The sequence below is a fragment of the Protopterus annectens genome, chromosome 8.part0, assembly GCF_019279795.1.
Source record: "Protopterus annectens isolate FY-2018-M chromosome 8.part0, PAN1.0, whole genome shotgun sequence".
Lineage (NCBI taxonomy): Eukaryota > Metazoa > Chordata > Ceratodontiformes > Protopteridae > Protopterus > Protopterus annectens.
Window position 1 is genome coordinate 497,540,669 of NC_056741.1, and position 21,373 is coordinate 497,562,041.

At 39.1% G+C, this 21,373-nt stretch overlaps 1 protein-coding gene across 1 annotated transcript in view; it reads left to right on the forward strand.

The window, feature by feature from the left end:
* Window positions 1-21,373, forward strand: part of LOC122808257 (melatonin receptor type 1C-like) — a 115,680-nt gene that overhangs the window by 61,910 nt on the left and 32,397 nt on the right. Inside the window, exon 2 of the mRNA XM_044079221.1 lies at window positions 4,953-5,704. Within this exon, the coding sequence (XP_043935156.1) occupies window positions 4,953-5,704 (752 nt within the window). The remainder of the gene's footprint in view (window positions 1-4,952; window positions 5,705-21,373) is intronic.

Sequence of the window (21,373 nt, forward strand, 5' to 3'; positions counted from 1 at the left end):
GAGTAGTTTTCACAGATTGAACTGTAGTTATGCTTTTACATTAATGCAGGCTTGTTTACCACTCTGTGTTCACCCATCTCACAGAGGAACATTCACAATTACCAGCATTTAATTGCAAGAATGATACATTACAGAAACTCTATGCACAGGAGTGGACTTAGGTGAAATGGTGCCCTAAGCATTGTCTACTGTTCCCCCCCCACACACACACACCCTCCAGTGCACTCCTCTGTTTCCTCCCCATCCTGAGCTTCTCCACATCATGAGCATTAAATTTTTCTTCTTTTTCTCACATTCTACCTTAGTCTTCTGATTTTTCAAGAAGCCATAACTTTCTATGTTATCTGAAGTGCATTTTCTTTTCTTTTTTTCTTTTTACACAATCTATTCATTCAGTAATGGCTTGAACAGACATTAAGATTAAGGGAAGAAATTCAGTGTTGCTGTTCAACTACAGTTTTCCTTGCATCCTTTCAAGACACCTTTTCTGACAAAGACAGCACAGTAATATCCATTTAGGAAATAACTCAAGCTTATATAGGCTATAGGGTTATAGATGTCTGGAATGCATTTTAGAGCATTTTCCCAACCTTTAAATCTAATGGCTATCCTGATCTAAAAACATCAAGGAAGACATAAGTTGTGCCCAGTCCTTAATATTCAACGCTGACAAGACAGTAGTTCACAATTAACTAACAAAACAACTGTTGTGAGGATACACAAATCCTATCTGGGAATACTGCTTACCTGCCTAACCACCCCCAAAAAAATCAGTCACTGCCTGTTCATCCCTCTGTTAGACTGTGATGAAAGCAAAGGTTTAGATGTCCACAGTCATGTATTTCAAGTAATTGGGAAAACTACGCATGTACCACCTCTTCCGCACAATGCTTTCTGGAATTCATAAACTCTAATACACACCTTATCCACACCCCCACCAGGGGCAACAATATCCTAGACCTAGTCATTATCAACATGAGTGACCAGTGTTCCACACCTGAAGTCAACTCCTGGTTGGTTCGATCCGATCATAAGCTAATCACCCTTGATATCCACATCCCACCCCCCCCATTAAAAAAACCATGGTAAAATTTCTCAAAAGCTCTTCTTTCTTCTTCAGAGTGAAGTGTTGTGAAAGAACACCCATGCAGATGGACATGACAATGAAGTGATGACTACTGACTCTCTACAAAAACTACTATAAGCACTACATACATGCATGCATCACTCATATCAAAACAGAATCAAGACAAAACAGAGTCAAGAAGGTGGTCAAGTCAGGAATCCCTAAACAAAACAAACAACACAAAAGAAGAAATTGTTGCAAAAAAAAAAAAATGGTGCAAAATCCCATGAGTGGAGGAGCTCCCTGGTCAGCCTCAGTAAGAATCTGAGATCCCTTATATAAGATCCCAAAGCTAGCTACAAAAACACAAACCCAAAGCATTCTAAGCTATACAAAGAATTCTATAGCTATGTCAATGTCAAAAATATCAATGACAAGCAGCAGAATATCTCTGAAATTACAAGAACCAACTGATATTGCAGACATCCTGGCAGATTGGTTCAGTGCTAGAGACCTTTTCACTCCCTAAAGACCCCCTATCTATACAAAAGAGAATATAAGTCCTGTAAAAGAATGCAAAGTCCCTAAAATCACAACTATCTAAAACAAAAACACACTTCTATTGGACGGAAACACAGCCCAGGCTGCACGGACACATCCCCAGGCTGCATTTACATGAACTTCAGAATGAATTGGCTCCCCTACCTAAGCACCATGTTCAATAGCTCACTACATCGGGCTTTGTGCCCACACTTATCCATATAACAACGATCCCACTCCACAAAGGGGGGAGCCACATGGATCCCAAGAACTATCGCGCCTATTAGCCTGAAACAGCCTGGTCTGCAAGGCCATGGAAACAAACTCCATGGAACTCTCAAACAAAAAGACATTGGTAACCCAAACTCTGGATCCCCACCTGAGTTGGGGAACCTGAGCAGTGATTTCCTCCCCTGATACTGATGACTTCTTTGAGGCCAGACAAAGCCAGCCAGAGATGAGAGTGGTGTTCACCAACAGCCTATCTTGACCTTGCCAAACTCATTCACTACCCCCACCCTGGAATCATAGCTAAACTCACTAAACTGGGTATACATCCCTATGTCCAGATGGGCTGCCCCCAATTGAACTCACACAGAACCCACTCTAAGGTGCACAAAACCACACCCTCAAACCAGTGACAAGTGGGGTTCCTGGGACCTCTCCTGTTTGGAATCTCCTCTGTGTGGAACCTACTGTAACAGTCTACACTAGAACAGAGGCCTAGTCTGGATATGAGTCTGGCAAATGACTGCAAACTAGATGCAAAATAGTCCCCAAATGATGTGGAAATCCTACAGAAGGGCCTTGCTGAGACAGATGTCTGGTGTCAGAGCAAATGCCTCAAGCTCAATGACAAGGTGTATGTCATCCTACACATGTAAAACTTACTGAACTGACTACCTACACAACACCAAATCTACTTAAAATGTGAAACCAAACCTTGGGACCCACAGTAGTCTGTTCTTTGATGATCACGATCTCGCCACAGTAGTCAGTAGTCAGGAAGTTGGCACACCTCATCACCAAAAAAGTTCTCAGTCATTAAAAAAGTTATAGTTCTCATTCATTCTCACTCACTTACCCATTAGAGACATTATGAGCACGGAGGCCCCTTTGGAAGGTACATATACAGCTGCACTGGCTGGAAACAGGAAGACTCTCACAAAGTTCATCACAAAAACAAGATTTACTCTGTGACATATTGCCTACTCAAACTACATCTCTGCCCTAACCTATATGGCTAACTCAGAGATCTCTCATAAACAGCCAATATTCTGCTATAAAGGAATAAGAGAGCTCAAACACATCTAACTCCTAAAGAAAACCTGCTCTATCCAATCAACATGACATGCTGGAGGGATAGATTCCTGTCCCAGCGACTTCCCACACTCTGGAACAGGCTACCCATCTATGTCAAGCAAAGTTCTTCATTAGCACTCTTCAAGAAAAATATTGATGAGTGGATGGGAAATGGGAAATGCACCCCAGGGATCACTTCTGTGTCTCTGCTCAACAGTGGCACAGGAAAATAACTTTCTTGGGTGGCGTAAGCCAGGGAACCTTGTTGGGTAGGCTTATGTAGGCCCTCGGGCTGATAGCCTAGTACCTACCTATGAACTGCTGAGATACATGTACATAGAATGTCTCCTCACCCCTACTCTCCAAAGGCAGCCATCTTTATACGTGCCTGATATGTGGTTATGAGGAAAGTGAAAAAATAATGATTATGGTAATGTATTCCACTTTGTTGTTCCTAAACAGTGTGCTCTCCATACATAAGTTATAGTAACCACCTTTCTACATTTTCCAGGTCTGTGAGAAAAATAATAGAAACAATGATGACACTGTCTTCAGCCCCAACACAAACTATAATGATGTCCTGTACACACTTCTAGCCACCTATCATATATAAGGTCTATGTTTGTGATGGTAAGTGAAAGAAAATATGGCCAGCTTGTTACTTAAATAAACTGCAAACACCCCCCACACACACATATGTTTGTGTGAGAAAGTCAAATAAATCATAGTCAGCTTGTTACTCTTGCACTGCAACATGCAACACACACACACACACACACACACATACACACATACACATACACACACACACACACACAAATTTTGCACTCATTTCAACAAATAGCAATACATTGTGTAACAGTGGTACTGTCATAGCAGATCAGTGACTGTTGTTTAGCAGTCAACAAACAACAGCAAGGGTAAGTCACTTTTATTTACTTCATTGATAAGTAAGTCATACCTGTCACTGTCTCCAAATTCATAGACCATCCCCGATTCTCCCTCCTAATTTTGCTCTGTCCCTTAAAAAAAGTTAGATTTGCTGGTAAATCATTTAGGATTACAAATGGTCAATAAATTTAGACATCAGACTTTTATATTTCATATTGTCCAAAAAGGTGCATGTTGATGTAAAATTAGTTATTTTATTAACCTTTTAAGTGATCTAGAGTAAAATATTAAAAGGTTTCTTGATTTTGAGCTGTTATTTTTGCTATTATTTTAGGCTTTGCGCAGAATTCTTGTGCAAAGAAGTTGAGAATTATAATGCTTAGCATTCTGCCCATATTTATAAAACTCCCTAAAACAGAAACGCATCTGTGAAGATTAAAACTATCAGCTATTCTTAAAATCCAAGGTAAGCACTGAAATTGGCCACTCTGGGCTGCTGATCTCTACTGCTTACCTTGCTCATGTTCTTTCACAGATTACTGGCTTTATCGTAACAGGGTCATATCACAACTGTGTTTTGGATAAAGAGTGTAATCAGAAATCTTTTTTCTCCTCATTTTCCCCAAGTAGCAACAGCTTTTGTGTGGCCCCAACAAAGTCAAGGATGATTAAAGGGGGTCCTTGCAGCCACGGGTGTTGCTGGTGACTAAAGCCTGCTACGATGACAGCTTTAATGTTGAGAATGCCCACCAGCAGTATTAAGTAAGTCAAGGTCACTATGTCAGTGGTAAAACAATTTTATGAAATTGTGAAGCTTGTTGCTTGACAAACACAGTTACTACATCCATTGACATCTTTAGGTTTTAAAGGAGATTACCTAGCTGGTTTATTAAGTACACAAGGCTAAAATATCAAAATAAGAACTTGTTGTGTTTGGGGGGCCCCCATAAGCAGGGGGCCCCCAGCGACTGCAGAGGTTGCTGGTGCCTAAAGCCAGCTATGAGTGAAATGTAAGTAATATAAATTCACAGCAAGCGGACTTCATGTTTTACTAACATCCTGAAAACACTAATTGCAGTACATAAAATTATTTTCGTCTTACATAAAGTAACTGAAATGCTTGCTTAATTGAACTTTCTGCTCCTCTTTATAGGTAATATCTTGGTAATCAGCTTGTCTGCAGCAGATCTGATTGTTGCATTGTACCCTTATCCATTATTTGCAACTGCTATTATACAGAAGAAGTCGTCTCTGGATCATGTCCAGTGCAAGGTTTCCTCAGCCATTCTGGGTCTTGGTCTCTCTGGATCTATATATAATATCATGTCAATAGCGATTAACAGATATTTTTGTATTTGCCATAGTTCCAGATATGATAAGCTGTACAGCATGAAAAACACCTACTGCTACATTTTCTTGACATGGGTCTTAGTTGTTCTTTTTCTGTTGCCAATGGCACAAACCGATGCTTTGCAGTATGACCCTCGTGTGTACTCTTGTGTATTCATTCTTACCTTGAACCCATCACTGACTATTGCTCTAGCATCATTCCAGTTTATAATCCCAGTAACCATTGTTATCTTCTGCTACATGAGGATTTGGGTCTTGGTCATTCAGGCCAAGTATCGGGTCAGGCAAAACAGCAGTCAAAAGATGAATTTCAGTGAGGTGAGAAACTTCTTGACCATGTTTGCAGTCTTTGTTCTTTTTGCAGTTTGTTGGGGTCCCTATAGTATAATTGGTCTAATATTTTGTTTTAGTCCACCATCAAAGGCACCCAAGGTGCCTGATTGGCTGACTGTCCTGAGTTATTTTATGGCTTACTTTAACAGTTGCCTTAATGGAATTGTTTATGGAATCTTTAACAGTAATTTCAGAAATGAGTACAAAAGAATTGTACTGTCTGTATGTGCTTGCACATTTGGAATGTTGCAAAGGTTGTCGTAAAATAATTCAACATCAGATGCATCTGAAAAGAAAAGCATGCTGTAATAGCTGAAGGTTTTTGTAACCTTAATTTAAAAATCTCTGCATTTCTTGATATAATCATAAGAACTGAAACATGTCTTCAGTGAGGTAAGAATAAGAAATACTTTGTTTTTCCTTCTGTGTGTACCATTCCAAATTTTACGCATACAGAACATATTTGGGAAAACACTGTTTTGCATTAATTTACTATAATTATATGAGCAGTGTGGTATTGTGACTTTGCTATTTGCACAAGAAAATCTTGGATGCATCCCAGACACCTGGAGTCACAATAAAGAACTTAGCTGTTATGCACACAATTGTCTTTGGAATAAAGGATAACTATTAATTCTATGCTTACACTGTCATGTCAAGTTCCCTTCTGAATTAGTTTGGAATATCTTTTCGCAATTCTGTGATTAATAAATAAGCTAGTTGCATTGATTCTTTACAGTGTGTTTTGGAATATTTTTAAGGGACATTTCACATATTGGGCTTAGTTGTGAAATGGTGAGTCCTAGTATAGGAAACCCACCATGTAAGTATGATTTGCAAATGGTTTATGACAGATGCAGCATCATGACTTAGAGTTTTTCAGTTCAAAACCTTGGTCATAAGTCCTTTGACCTTGTAAACAGTGGTTTAACCAGTCACAGGGTCTATATCATATATTTGAAATTCCAAAATGTCGAACACCATATGTTCGAACTTGGAATTTCAAATATTGAAAACATCGAATGCTCAGAATAGTGAATTTTTTCCCAGGGGAAAAAAATTGCTGTTCCGAGAAACACACACTCAACACAAGCACACCAAAATAAATAAACCACACACACAGTTAACAAAACCTACCCTACTTTAAACCACACATACATTACTAACTATCCACTTACCTTAATCTGCACCCTATGAATCTATACACAAACAAACTAATTAATACACACACGTACAGTTAACAAAACACAACCCTACACTACGTCACTAGATACCATACATACATTACTAACTATCCACTTACCTTAATCCGCACCCTAACCCTAAGGTCCCTAACTCTCTTACCACAGTGGAGGAAATAGCAAAGCCACGAAACGGCCCACCAAAATCTTGCCATAGGTAAGATTTCGATGTTCCTGGGCTTAGCTATTTTCACCATTTGATATTTTGGGTTCAATGTTTTCACATTCGGCATTTTACCTCTTCAGAAGTTTGATATAGACCCCAGTAACATGCCTTCTAATGCATGTGGAGGATACTTTGTACCAGAAGTCTCACCTAAATTGTAACTTTTGTACTCTTGATAAATCTATCTCTTACATATGAAAAATAAATACAGTTTGGTGAACCCTTTATTTTGACTGAAGCCCCAAGGAGTAGAAAAAGGCTTGACATAAGGTCTGCCTCTGACTTTAAAAATCCTTGCCTCAATTATACCCTAGGTAAATTAGCACAGGTAGCATGCAGAATTACATTAATGATGAGTATCAGCATATAATAGCAAAAGCAATGTATGCTTAAGACATAGCATTAGCAGTCTTCAGAGAAAATTATTAATGAACTGCTGCCTCTGTCTTTATAGCAGTAATGCAGAACGTGCAGCTGCTATCATTAGACTGGTAAACATTAAGCTAAGGACTGCTCGTTGGGTAAGCATTAAGTGACATTGTAATAACTGCAGACTGCTGCGTGGTTAGGTGAGCTTTACAGTGAGATTTGAAGGAGGCAGCAGACTTAAATACTTTTATTTGGTTTTGTATTGGTTCCAAAGATTTGATGGAAACATGCTGGGAGTACTATCATCAAATTTGTTTTTAGCTTTTATCTTTGCTAGAAGGAACCATTTAGAGGATGTTAGATTCCTACTTTGTAGAACTAACAAAAACATAGAAGTGAGCTGTGTTATGATTTGATAAATAAAATTAAAGTTGAGTTGTATTTTTATTTTATTTTCTTTTCATATGCTATCAATTTGTATTGTTTAAGATATTACAACAGCAGACATGAGAATTTTGTTTGCTGCAAATCTTTATTGTAGGTCTGCATGTGTAGAGATTTTATTCTAGGTCTTTGTAAGAACTTTAGATGCATTAGCATTTTTAAGATTTCCCATGGCTACTGACTGATGAGTAATTTGGCCAGTACTAGTACCCCTGCATTTTTTTTCCTGGATATGGGGTCATAGGCTATAAAATGTTCATAGTTTCATGTTTATTTTCTTGACAAGAGTTGTACAAGTTGTTCAAAGAATAGGTTGCTGTTAACTACACTTCACTTCTAGTATTGAACAATAATTATATTATATGTTGCCCTTTTTACAATTAAAACTAACTGTAAGTGTATAACAGGCAAAAGTGTGGTGGCCAAACGGTACTTTTTTTTTCTTGTTGAGAATAAGCTTTCTGTGTTTGAGTCAGTCCAGAATGTACACATATCTGATCAAAGTTAAGAGATGCTGTCAACATTCTGTACTAGCTTGGAGTCATTTGTGCTTTGTATTAAAATAGTTTTAATCATATGAAGATGCAAGTCACTGTTGAAAATGGCAAAAAATAGTGTTCATGATATGATTCCTTGGGACATTCCAGTATTAGTGGTAAAGTAGAGGCATATTTGGAAAACTAGGAGCATAAAGTCTGTCCTTGAACTGTGTGTAAACTGATCATAAGACCATGTCAGGTTAGATATTGTAATTCGTGTTGGAGATTTTGATGGTTTACTTCAAATTTATTTATTTTACTTTTATTAAACATTTGTTAACTGGGAAAGTCTGACTTGGAACAAAGCCAATTTTCAGCAGAGGCCTGGGGAGAAACACTCTAGGCACATGTCTTTTTGACATGGGAGGAAACTGGAGCACCCGGAGGAAACCCATATGAACACAGGGAGGACATGCAGACTCCACACAGAAGGCAGCCTAGCATCGAACCGGAGAACCTCTTGCTGTGAGGTGACAATGCTACCGCTGTACCACGGTGCCGTCCAAATGCTTTGATGGAATCCTATTCCAGAGCAGGACTTTATCACAGCATGTTGTCTCATGTTGTAGTAGCTTTATTATACCTGTTAGAAGGGACTGACCAAGTTACATTACTGTCAGTTGGTTGTATTCCAAGAAATTTGTCAGTTATTTATGATCAGAGTTTGATTTTTTTGAAAGGGGGCTTAAGTTACTAATGGGCCTGTAGTTGTTTACTTTATTGCAAGTCTTCCTTTCTGTAATTGGATAAGTTTGGCTTCCTTCCATTTAGTAAGGGAAAGCAGATGTGCAATAAAGGGAGCTACCTATTTAAGCTACAGGAATATTTCCAGTGGAAAATACTGTTATAGTATTTTAGCATTGTTAGTAGTTTATGATGGCAGTTGTATCAGTTTGTTGAAATTTGAAGTTGAGATATTCAATGGACTAGGGTCTGTTACCTGACTATGGATCCAAAATAATTAACAGATCTGTCTGTTGTTAATTCGTGTGCTGGTCAGTCCAGAGAATTATTACTGCGTACATTTGTTTTGCCAAGTAACTTATTTACAGACTTCCAAAGTGCTGCAGAGTTAGGAAGATTTTATTTTTCATGCATCTTTTCATAGTAAATTTGTTTCATGGCATTATGTGCATCTGACATTTATTCCTGGCTTCACTGCAATTATTTATTTAGTGAAACTATGTCAACAGCTTTTTTTATTCTTAGTCTAGGTTTTGTCTCTGTCCTTCATGAGCTGAAGAGCAGATTTATCTAATCATAGCAGGTTGATTCCTTGTGTTCTTACTTCTTGTAGAAGAGCATACTGATCCAATACATTGACTGTTCCATACATACTTTCAAACAAGAATAGGCAGTTTTAGTTGATTTCAGCAGAATGTTTCAGATTGATTCCATGCTTAAGAATTTTAGATTTCTCAAAAGTAAGGTGATTTTGGTTTAGATGAGGGAATAGCTTGTTCCATATGGTGAGGATGAGTGAATAATCTATCAGGTTGTCTGTTATTGTCCTGGAAATGGGAATGTTTTGTTGCTGATTTGTTATAATCCAGTCAAACATGGTGCAATTTAGTGTTTGAGAATCATAATGAATGGGAGTTGTTTATCAGCTGTGAGAAGCCCTGAGGCTGTAGTTGCAGGTCTGTATTTTGCAATTTTGATTGATTACAGCAACTGCTGAATCTAATCATTATTAATGAACCATTACAATTTTTCTACCAGTTTACTGTGTCTAGAAGACATTTCTAATGCTTGTCAGGTTTTAGACATGTATAGACAATGAGACGTTACTTGTGTTTGCCAAATCCTCTTACTGGAATGCATGGAGGTTGTTTATGGTTTTGGAATATTACACCACCAGCTTTTTTTTTTTTTGCTTTCTGTTCATTCAGTATAAGGTGTGGACTGACAGAGAAGAAATGTATGATCTATATTTGTCTAAACACAAGTTTTAGAGACAATTCAATAGTTGTGTTTCAACTCTGGTGTCCATTTTTCAAGTGTGGGAATTTTGTTTCAGGTACTACTGCTGATTCAATTGTTTGTTTTACATGAGATGTTTGTTGATGTGGGTTGACACTACTTTTCACGGGTACTGTTCAATATCTCCTGTGAGGAGTTCAAGATTCTTGAAAGTATGCAGTAAGATATAATAATTTGAGAAGAAGAGATGTATACTTGCAGATACATTAACAACGGTCTATCCACCCCCCTTTTTTGGGGGGGTTAGAGAGCAGAGGTTGGAAAGGAAAAGTATCTGCACTGAAGCTGTAAATAGTTATGATGATATTGTGAGTCTTTTAAAGGTTAAACAACAGTGTATAATTACAGGTACTATAATGTAATATTATGCTTAGCAATAGAGGTACTTTTAGGGTATTGTTTGTTTTCTGCAGTTTTATTTAAGTGTTTATTGGAAAGGGTATGTGGATATTAAATAATACATTTTTTCTGTGTGAGGGTTAGGATGTGGCCTCATAGATTAGATCCATAAATACTTGAAAGTCTTCAGGAGTACAAGACTGCAAATTGGTAACAGTTTGAACTATCAAGAACTGCACGAGCGAGTCCCATTATGCTGCAAGTGAATGGACAAAAACATGGACTTGCATATAATACGTCTTAGATGCCCATTTCTATGACTATTCCTTTTTCTCTGAGGTATGGTGATCTTGGAGTTATACATACTTTTGGAGGTTGTGGGGGGCTTCCACCACGTCAATGATTCAAGGGGTTTGCTCGCCTGTAAAAAAGAAGTTTAAAGCAGAAGTGGGATGTTCAATTTTTGCTCTTCTCCTGCAGTTTCACTGTTTTCTTTTTCAGCATGTTGACTGTCAGTGTTACAACTGCTGACATTTCAATAGGGAGCCCTATAAATGGAATGGAATGTAAGATGGCTGGGCAGGGAAGTGGTAAAGGAGTGGCTTTGACCATTCAACATTGCTGTGCTAGGGGCAAGTTAGCTCATTCATGGACAGTGGACAGAGCTGGTAGATGACAGCATTTGGCATGTTTGTTTTTTTTTTGGCAATTTTGAATAAGCTTGTTGTCCACCGGAATCTAGCTTCATATTGTATGAAATGCTGTAATCTGTTAAGTATGGTACAACAGCAGCATAGCACTAAATTGTGATACAACACTGTTGAGAGTAACTGCAGGATGCTAAAAGAACATGATGCACTGGCAAGAAAGAAAAAAAATATATATATATATATGTAAGTAGTAGAATAAATTATGTTTATACAGTATAGATGATGTGACAATGAAAAGACAGTAGTACATACAACAAAATTACCACTTTAATATTATTGTTTAAGCAGTATTTCAATGTGTGTAACAATCACACAGGTTAGACAATAACTGCACTAAGAAATGCAATAAAACTATTAATGAAGTCTACAGAAGAAGTGTGGATGTTTGCTAATTACTCCATTTTTAACAAGTAATGTATCACATTTGCTGGTTTCAGGACTTTATTTTCTGTGTTCAGAGCTATCCAGATCTTGCTGTGGTAACGGGAAGTCCTACTGCTTACCAGTAGGAGTGGTGAGCATTGTACTGCCTATCTAACAATAGAGGAGTGGTTTACAGCTCTGAAACTGTAATTTTATTAGCCTTTTTGGGCTGATTTCTATCCCTTTCAACTTTCTGGCTTAAAAATGCATATGTTTGCGTATTTTCCGCATTGTGCAGCACAGCGGGGCTACAGTTAAACTATTCCAGGTGCCAGAAAGTCTGCTTCTCAAATTTTCCCTTAGAGCTAGCTGGTTTCTCAGTAGTAGCACTAAAATCTGAACCGATGTGACTAGCACTTACTCTAGAACCTGCTGGAAAGCACTAGGAAGCCTTAAACTGACACAAGGACTAAACTCTTCTTGTTAATAAGGAGAAATTAATCGTAGGCACTAAACAGCCTATAATTGCAAAGTACTTTGGAAAGGTAAGGGAAACAGCTCTTGTACTTTACAAAAAAAGCACCTCAACAGGTATGTCCAAGATTCAGCTACCGGTAATTTCTCCTGTCCACCTGGTGAATCTGGGCATACTAGGGCAATGCAGCAACTGTCTCATGTACACAGACAACCCTCCCTCCTACCACCTAACACTACAACCTGTGAGAGATGCACTTACATATCCAAACTGGAAGCAAAGCTCTCTCCCAGCCAAAATTGCACTAGATAGTCAAGAGGAAAGGTTAACACCTGCACCACACCTCAAGCAACACATAGCCCTTCTAAAGCCACACCATCAACACCCACACATATCAACACTAAACCCACATATGCGGAAGCCCTTAACATTAACCTGCCCAAGCAACAAGGACCGCCAAAGCTGAAATGCAAACAAACACCAATCACAACCAAAATGACACATAGCTCACAACACCAGTGTGCTACTCAACAACAGCCCCTAAGGCAAGACAATGTACCAAACACTTTAGTCATAGGTGACACTATAGTCAGGCACACTGATACCCCACTCACCAGACTGAACAAAGAGAAAATTACAGTCAGCTGCCTGTAGGGTGCCAGGATCCACCACATAATGCATGCACTCAAGTCACTCCACAAAAAGTACAAATATGACTCTGTCATTGTCCATGTTGGAGTGAATGATTTGAGACGTACCTCTCTGGACTACATGAAAAATGACATGGAGGGGCTCTTGGATCATGTGGCCAAGGCAGGGATGACCCTAGCCCTGAGTAGCATCTTGCCTTCACCCAGAATGATACCACAGTATAAGGACAAAATGACTGACTTCAAGCAGTTAGCTAAACTTCTGTTGTCATTCAAAGGGGATCCAGTATCTGTCTGCCTGGGATGACATGATCGAAAAACCACGATGCTTTGCCAGAGATGGTCTGCACCTGTCACCCCTGGGATTTAGGTTACTGGATAAAGCTCTTGTCACCCCTATAGTGCCTTTTTTAGGCAAGTTTCAAAGGAAAAAAACACCACTGTAACAGATACAAGCATGTAAAATCTGAAGGTAATGCTACTCAATGCTAGAAGTCTAAATCTCAAAATGCACTCTCTCAAGGCACTCCTAAAAATGGAGAACATCGATATCTGTGCAGTAACTAAGACCTGGTTCAAGGCTCCAGAGAGCACCCCTGCAATACCAGGCTACAACTCTTACCAGACATTTCAGCCACCAAACCAAGACTGAAACACTAAAGGTGGAGGAGTGTCTATATCCACCAAGGATATTCACACCTCCAGGCTAGCTGCCCAACACAATGCATCTGAAATTCTCCAGGTGCAACTAACACTAGGTAAGACTGCAATCCAAATTATAACTTGCTACAGATCCCCCACCATGCCCCAAGATTCTCACTACACCTTCCTAAACATACTAGAAAATAAAATATTAAGATACACCCAAACACCCTAATACTGGGTGATTTTGACTACCCTGCCATTAACTGGGAAAACTACTTGGGTACCAACACCTTTTCCCGGTGGTTCTTGGAATTCATAAATTCCAATGCCCTGGATCAAGTAATCCATTGTCTCACCAGGGGCTCCAATATCCTAGACATGGTCATTATCAACATGGGAGATAGATGCTCCACACCAGTGGTCACCCTCTCATTGGTCAGATCTGACCATAGGCAAATCACCCTTGGCATCCACATCTCACCTCCACCCCCCAGTACAGAAAGCTCCATAAAAAACTTCTCCAAAGCTAACTTCATGCTACTCAAGTCAGAAGTGACAAACTTCATGACACCCATGCAGGCAGGAGCTGAAAGTTCGACTGTTGAATCCTACACTAAGGCACTGTACAAGCACATCCACTTGTGCATGAATCGTGCTATCCCAAATAGAACCAAGCCACTCTCCTACAAAAAGGAAGCCAATCTGGTGGTCTTCTGCCATAAACAAACTATACAACAGAGGGAAAAAACTGTTGCAGAAAAGAGGAAAATCCCAGGATGCAAAAAACTCCCTTACCAGCCTCAGTAAGAAGCTGAGATCCCTCATAAAATCCTCCAAAGCTAGTTATGAAAATAAAATTGCCAAAGATTCCAAAGAAAATCACAAGGCATTTTATAGTTATGTCAAGAATCTAAATGGCAATGCTCAGATCTGCTCTGAGCTACAACAGAATGGCATTAAATATACGGATCCCAAGGATATTGCCAATATACTAGCAGATCGATTTAGTGGAAACTTCACCCCCCTCTCACCCACTAAAGGGTCCATCTCAATACCAAAAGATTGCCAAATTCTGGTAATCACGGCAACACAGGTAGAAACTGCACTCTCCACAACATCCATGGGACCAGACAGCATCCCAGGCTGTGTACTACATGAACTACAAAATGAACTGGCACCTCACCTAAGTGTCATGTTTAATCATAACCTCACCTCAGGCTTCATGCCCACTGAGTGGCGTACAGCTACAGTTATCCCACCCCACAAGGTGGGGCCCACCTTGGATCCCGGGAACTACCGTCTCGTCAGTCTGACAAGCCTGATCTGCAAGGGCATGGAACACATTACCATGCAACTTATAAACAAAGACATTGGAAAACTTCAAACACTGGACCCCACCCAATTTGGGTTCGTGAAGGGCTGATCTTGTCTCCTGAATCTGACCGACTTCTTCGAATCAGTCTCCAGAGCTGTGGACGAGAGTAAGGTGGTCCACACAGCCTATCTGGACCTTGCCAAGACCTTCAACACCATCCCCCACTCTGGAATCATAGATAAACTTGCTAAGCTGGACATAAATCCCTACGTCACTCAATGGATTGCTAACTGGCTTACTGACAGAATCCAGACTGTAAAAGTACCCGACTCCAAATCCAGCTCTAGATAAGTGACTGCTCCTGTTTGGCATCTACTTCTCTGAAGTACAGGCCAACACTAAGGGACTCTGGCTAACACAGTTCGCAGATGACTGCAAGCTGGGAGCCATTATTGAATCCTCAAATGATGTGGACATTCTACAAAAGGGCCCTACAGAAATAGATGCTTGATGCCAGAGCCATGGGCTCAAGCTTATTGCAAGGAAATGCATAGTTATCCCCTTTGGGAAAAAACATGTACCCATGAATTACCACATAGGTGGCAGTACACTAAACACTGAAAGTGTGATGAGAGACTTAGGGACACAGGTGGACAGCGGTCTCACCTTCGATAACCACATTGCCACAGCAGTCAGGAAATCCTTCATGTGGCACACCTCATCACTAAGGGCTTTTCATCCAGAAAAAAGGAGGTCATTGTCCCACTGTACTCATCCCTCATTAGACCCATTATAGAGTACAATGCCCCATTTGGTATGTACCTCACAAGACATCTGCAACAGCTGGAAAGGCCACAGAAATACCTCACTAAAAGAATCACAGGCCTAAAGCAGATGCCCTATGCTGACCATCTAAAAAAACTCCAGCTATACTCTGTGGCATATCGTCTACTCAGAGATGATCTCTGCTCAACATACAGGGCCATGTCAAACCCTGAGCTGTTGGACATGCTCCACTTAAAGAAATCCCAATCCCTCAGAGCCACATGCTCCAGGGATCTAAACCTTGTCATCACAATGAACAAAACATGCTGGAGGGATAGGTTCCTGACCCAGAGACTCCCCATATTCTGGAACAGACTGCCCATACATGTCAAGCAGAGCACCTCCTTGGCCCTCTTCAAAAGGAACCTTGACAATTGGATGGGAGATAGGAAATTCACCCCTGGGATCACATCAGTCACCCTGCTAGACAGGGGTCCAGGGAAGTAAATATTGTGGGAAGAAATATCCAGGGAATTGTTATGGCTAGGCTTGTATAGGCCCTAGGGCCGATAGCCTAGTACCAACCTATGAACCTATAACCAGAGTCTTTTGATTCATTGCAGAAATTGTTCTTTGCTTACCATTGCTCCAAACAAATCAACACTCATCTATTAGCGATTTACATTCTGTTAGTAGTAGATTGAAGCACAGAAGAACAGTATGAAATACTGCAGTGAAATATCATTTTTTTTTCAGGCCCCTGTTTTTCTCCTTCTGCCTGAGGTCTCTTTTTACAGATTATACACTTATACTCAGCAGAGGCATGGGAGTCCTACCCATCATCCGCAGGTCTGGGGATTTTTTGCTGGCCTATGACCCTACCGTTACATATGTAGCACTAGCTACAAATTACTGGGTCATAGGGAAACTATGGCATGTCCTGCCCCCCAGGCACTAAGGTGTGTGTACTGACCATTTTTCCTGACCCCCCAGTCTGACATCCAACTTTACTGAGCACAATCCTCAACAGCACTCAACTGGAGAGAGATGTCAGCACAATCTCTACCCTGGAGACAGGAATAACCCACCTTCCCTGCCACTTCCCTCAAGCACCTGAGCCACTAATTGAACTTGGGTCACCTGGGTCATAGTCAGGGCTTTTTCCCTCTACCCTACCAGAGCAGTCTACTACTGCAGTGAAGTATGATGCTGAAATATGTATACATAGCATTAAGAAACATCACACCTAAAATCATTATAATGGAAACATGCAACCATGTTGGAAAATGTACCAAAATTACATAATATTAAAGATGAACAAAATTAGACATTAATCAGAAGTAAGAATATTAGCTTATCAGTAAGTTTTCTATGCCAGTTTACTGAAGATATCATCAAAAATGAAAGTGGAAAGAACTCTGTCTGCTTGACGCCTCAAACAACTTCTGAGGCACCTGTGATAAGAAAATGAGGTCGTATCTGCAACGTGCATAGGTAGTAAGAGAATATCACAACATGGGTTTAGGAACAAAGAAATAATAATCAGCTAGGATATTAATAAAAACAGCAAATCAAAATAATGGGCAATACTGACGTGTGGTGCATGGACTGATGTTTGTTGTGCATGACTATTAAAAATTGCAGCATTTAAACCCTTAAGAATCAAAGTCATGTGAAAAGCATAGCCATATAAACCAGCCTATAGCACTCTGCATGGAGTTATCAGACTATGCATGCACAGTAGATGTTGTGACAAGATGGTGGTGTTTGCTAAGCCTGCCTATCAGTAATGCTGTCTAAACTTATTGTGATGACATGAATCCATTAATATCCAGTGTCACAGAAGAATAAAGACGTGACTGTGACCCAGGTGAGCTGACTTCAATTAGCGGATCATGTAGTTGTTGGAGCTGGTGCAGGGAAGAGTGGAAGAACAAGTTGACACTCCTTGCCATGCTTTGACAAGAGGAAAAGAGAGCATGTTGCTGGGCGTGCTATACATCATTGAATCCATGCTATAAATATTGTATCACATGAGGGTGCTGTTTACAGAGGAGTAGATGTATTGTATTACGTGCATATGGAGTTATGTGAATACATCAAGATGGACTACTGAGTGCCATTCCCTTGGATGTTATAGTCATGTGTAAAGGATTTTCATAGGAGCTTCAAGAGTATTTTAATTTAATGATTATGTATGCCTTGCCAATAGGCTCTCCCTCTTTTCAAAAGGAGGGAAAAGACAGTCTTGTGATACATCTGAGAATACCCATCCAGTCATACATACAGAGTACAGGCACTGGGCTTTCAGTCTCTCCTAAAAACTAAGGTTCTTAAGACCAGAGGTATTTTTTGTTAGCAATCACTGGGACTTTTCAAGTTTGTTGAGCTGGCATGTAATATATATACAAAATAGAGTGCTATATTCTATAATAGATCTGATCAGTGCTGAATATTGGAGAAAAATAACATATATGGATCTAGCTAAAATAACTTAGGCAACTAGTAATGCTAAACAAAAGGACTTCCTGACAACAGCTGCTTCATGCTCAGCTGTTTAAATAAAAAAGGAAAGGGAGCTGTTGTCCCTAGTGCCTGGGTCCTTCACTACCTTTTCATTTTTTAAGGGTATGTTATCTACACTGTATACTGTGGATAACTTCTGTTTTCCAAAAGAAACAAAACTACACTTTTTAGTCTTGAAGTTATATCTGTTTTTCATACACCTGGTGTTAACTAAGGTAAGCTCATCCAAAAAGAGCAGCTATCTGAAGGGGTTTTAATAAGCTCATCCAGTATAAAATCATCTGCAAATATGCTTAATCAGAATTCCTAGTTATAATTTTTTAAATCAGCAAAATATATGCCAAACAAGAGAGGACCCAGCTCAGTTCCCCAGAGGATTCCTCTGGTTACCTTATCAGTGTTTGAAGACGCACCTACAACACAAACTATGTGGTTTCTGTTTTTCAGTCAATCAGCATTCCAACTTACCATATAAAGATCTGTGTTGAATGATTATAGTTTCCATATAGCATTGATATGATGAATGGTATTGAGTGCTTTAGTAAAATCAAGGCAAGCTGTTTGACCAGCATGAGCACTGTCAAAAGTTTGCATTACCCTATCATGATTTCCCTTTGATGAAGCCAAATTGTTAGGAGTCAAGCTTAATTAGATTTTTAATATCATAATTAATGAAAATGGTTATGATATGCTTTAGATTTATGAATCAGACTGGTAAGGCTGTGTGGTCTGTAATTCATAGGGTCAGTGATAGGACCACCATTTTGGAGGGTCAACACACAGCAGTACAACAGGTTTTGAAAACATAGCTTGTGGCTAAGTTTAGGTTAAACAGTATAATGAAAGGTTTGGTGAGAATCTATTTGATGAATTTCAATAAGTACTCATGCATGTTATCAGGATCCAAGGAGGAAGTGCTTTTGGTTTAGGTAACACCTTAAGAACATGTTTTTAGTAATGATAGGGGGTAAGGGAATCTAACATGAGTTTGACAGCATACTTACAATGTCATTTAGGTTGGAGGAGACACATTAAGAAAAAAAAATCATACCATATGTTCAGCCTTATTTATTAGTTTTGTAGCACAGTGGAAGAAGGATTTGTAATGATCCCTTGCTTCAGAAACAAATTTCATTTTATGGGTTGCTTTACTGGTCCATAATAATCTTTTTAATTTCTTGGTAATGTTTTCTGCACTATCCTCATTCTGAGAAGTTCTCACCTTAATATACAGTTCAAGGATTCTTTTTTTTTTTATTATTATAGTTTGTTTTTTGTCAGGTAACCATTGGGGGTGTTTTTAAATTTCCCATTATATTTGGGTCAAATTGGGACTGCTAGTTCTATGAATTTGACTAAGTGGGCATAAAACTCATTAGTTAAGTTAGCTGATGTGTCAGTAGCATCAGTGGTGATACAATGGGTAAATTTAAATATTTTACAATATAATTGCATAATGTTTGTCCATTTGAAGTCCTTAAATATGGAAATGATGATTACAGGGGGGAGGTGGCTTTGTCAGTAAACATCATGAGTTCATGTTTTGACTTAACTAGGAAAGGTGAGACTAGTGGAGTGGAGCAGGTAGATGCAATGTTACTGAAGAGCAGGAGAGGCCACTAAAGACCCTAGCCAAGATGGACACTTAAGCCCAAATATCTGGTCGGGGCATGCTGAAACTTGGATAAAAATAGTGTTCTCAGGAGAAATAAACTGCCAAGAAAGAAGAGTGAGTGGGAATAAAAGGAGGGACAGATGGCTGCTTTTTAATCTGCAAATAAGGAGGAACAATTCATCATTTTGTTTGAAGAGATAATTAAAGTAGGTCAGAATGTGAGAGTGTTGAAACAAACAATATAAATACAACAGATATACACAGAAAGCTACAAGGAAAGACACGTGATCTGCAGGAAGATAAAACTGCAATTAAAACTAACAGGCATAATCAAAAGACAGAAAAAAGATGGATGATTTTAAAAGGTGCTCAAGAAGGACTAACATTAGGATAACTGGAATTCAGGAAAGAATGGGAGACAGTGAAATGGAGCAGTTTGTAATGCAGCTATTAGAGGAGCGATATGTGATATTAGAAAATCAAGAGAAACACACAGAGAGGATATACAGATGTCAGACATCAGCATGCATCATCAGAAAGCAGCCCAGGGTATGATTTGATATGTTTTCATTTCTTTGTTGTAAAAAAATAAAGCAAAAATAGTTTCAATAGTTTAAAAATTAATAGCATTGGAGCAAATTCCAATCAAAATGCAGACTCAGATATAAATGTGAAAGCTTTAGTACCTATTCAATAATCAATATATGTTTTAAACAAATGTATTTATTCAGATTGTCAAATGAGCAATGGAAGTCAATTCCACAAACATGCCATAGAGTGTAATAAAGATTTAGATCTAACAACAGTTCCACATTTTCCTGTTTTACATGACTAATTAACCCCCCTTCTAGTTTGGATGGAGTCTATAAGCTTATATATAATAATAAATGGAGCTCTTCATTCCTTAATGCCCAATATACTAAACATATTTTTTCATGTTTGACTGTATAGCTTATAGAAAAAAGATGTACCTGGAGAGTCAATAAACTCCGTGTATGCTTAGCTTTACATATTTGAGGCGTGATCAGCAGCACTAATTTATATATATATGTGTGCCATGCACTGCATTTAAATGTAAATAAGAATGGTTTCATAGCTGGCAAGAGTATTGTCGGCCAGGAAAATGAGTAAAGCAGCAGGAACACCTGCAGGCATGTACACATTTTTACCTACAAGCATACTATAGCTGCTGGATTGCACAAAAAGCTAAAATGGCTACCATTATTAATAAACTGATGCATACAGTTTTAACACATGACATGAAAGTGCATACGGAGTAGAGTGGAAACCTGTTTCAGGCAAACTGAATAAAAGTTTTGTAAATGATTGGCAAGGGTACATATACTGCATTATAAATGAATAGAAATGGAGGTGTCTATATTGAAAAGGGACACACGCATGAATTGTAGTAATGAACACAGAGGAAGAGTACATGTGAAACATGGTAACGTACAGCAGATGAGGGCATGTCAATGAAGATAGTTCATAGGTTCATAGGTTCATAGGTTCATACTAGGCTATCTGCCCTAGGGCATTTATAAGCCTAGCCAAAATTAATTTTGCTATGCCCTTTTTGACACAGAAGTGATATCCCATCCACTCATCAAGATTCCTCTTGAAGATAATCAATGAGAGCCTCTGGGTTATGAATCTGTCCCTCCAGCATGTCCTATGTCTCTTAATTCGGGTTGGACATGGCCTTATACATCAGGTATCACCTCTGCAGGCGGTATGCCACTGAGTAGA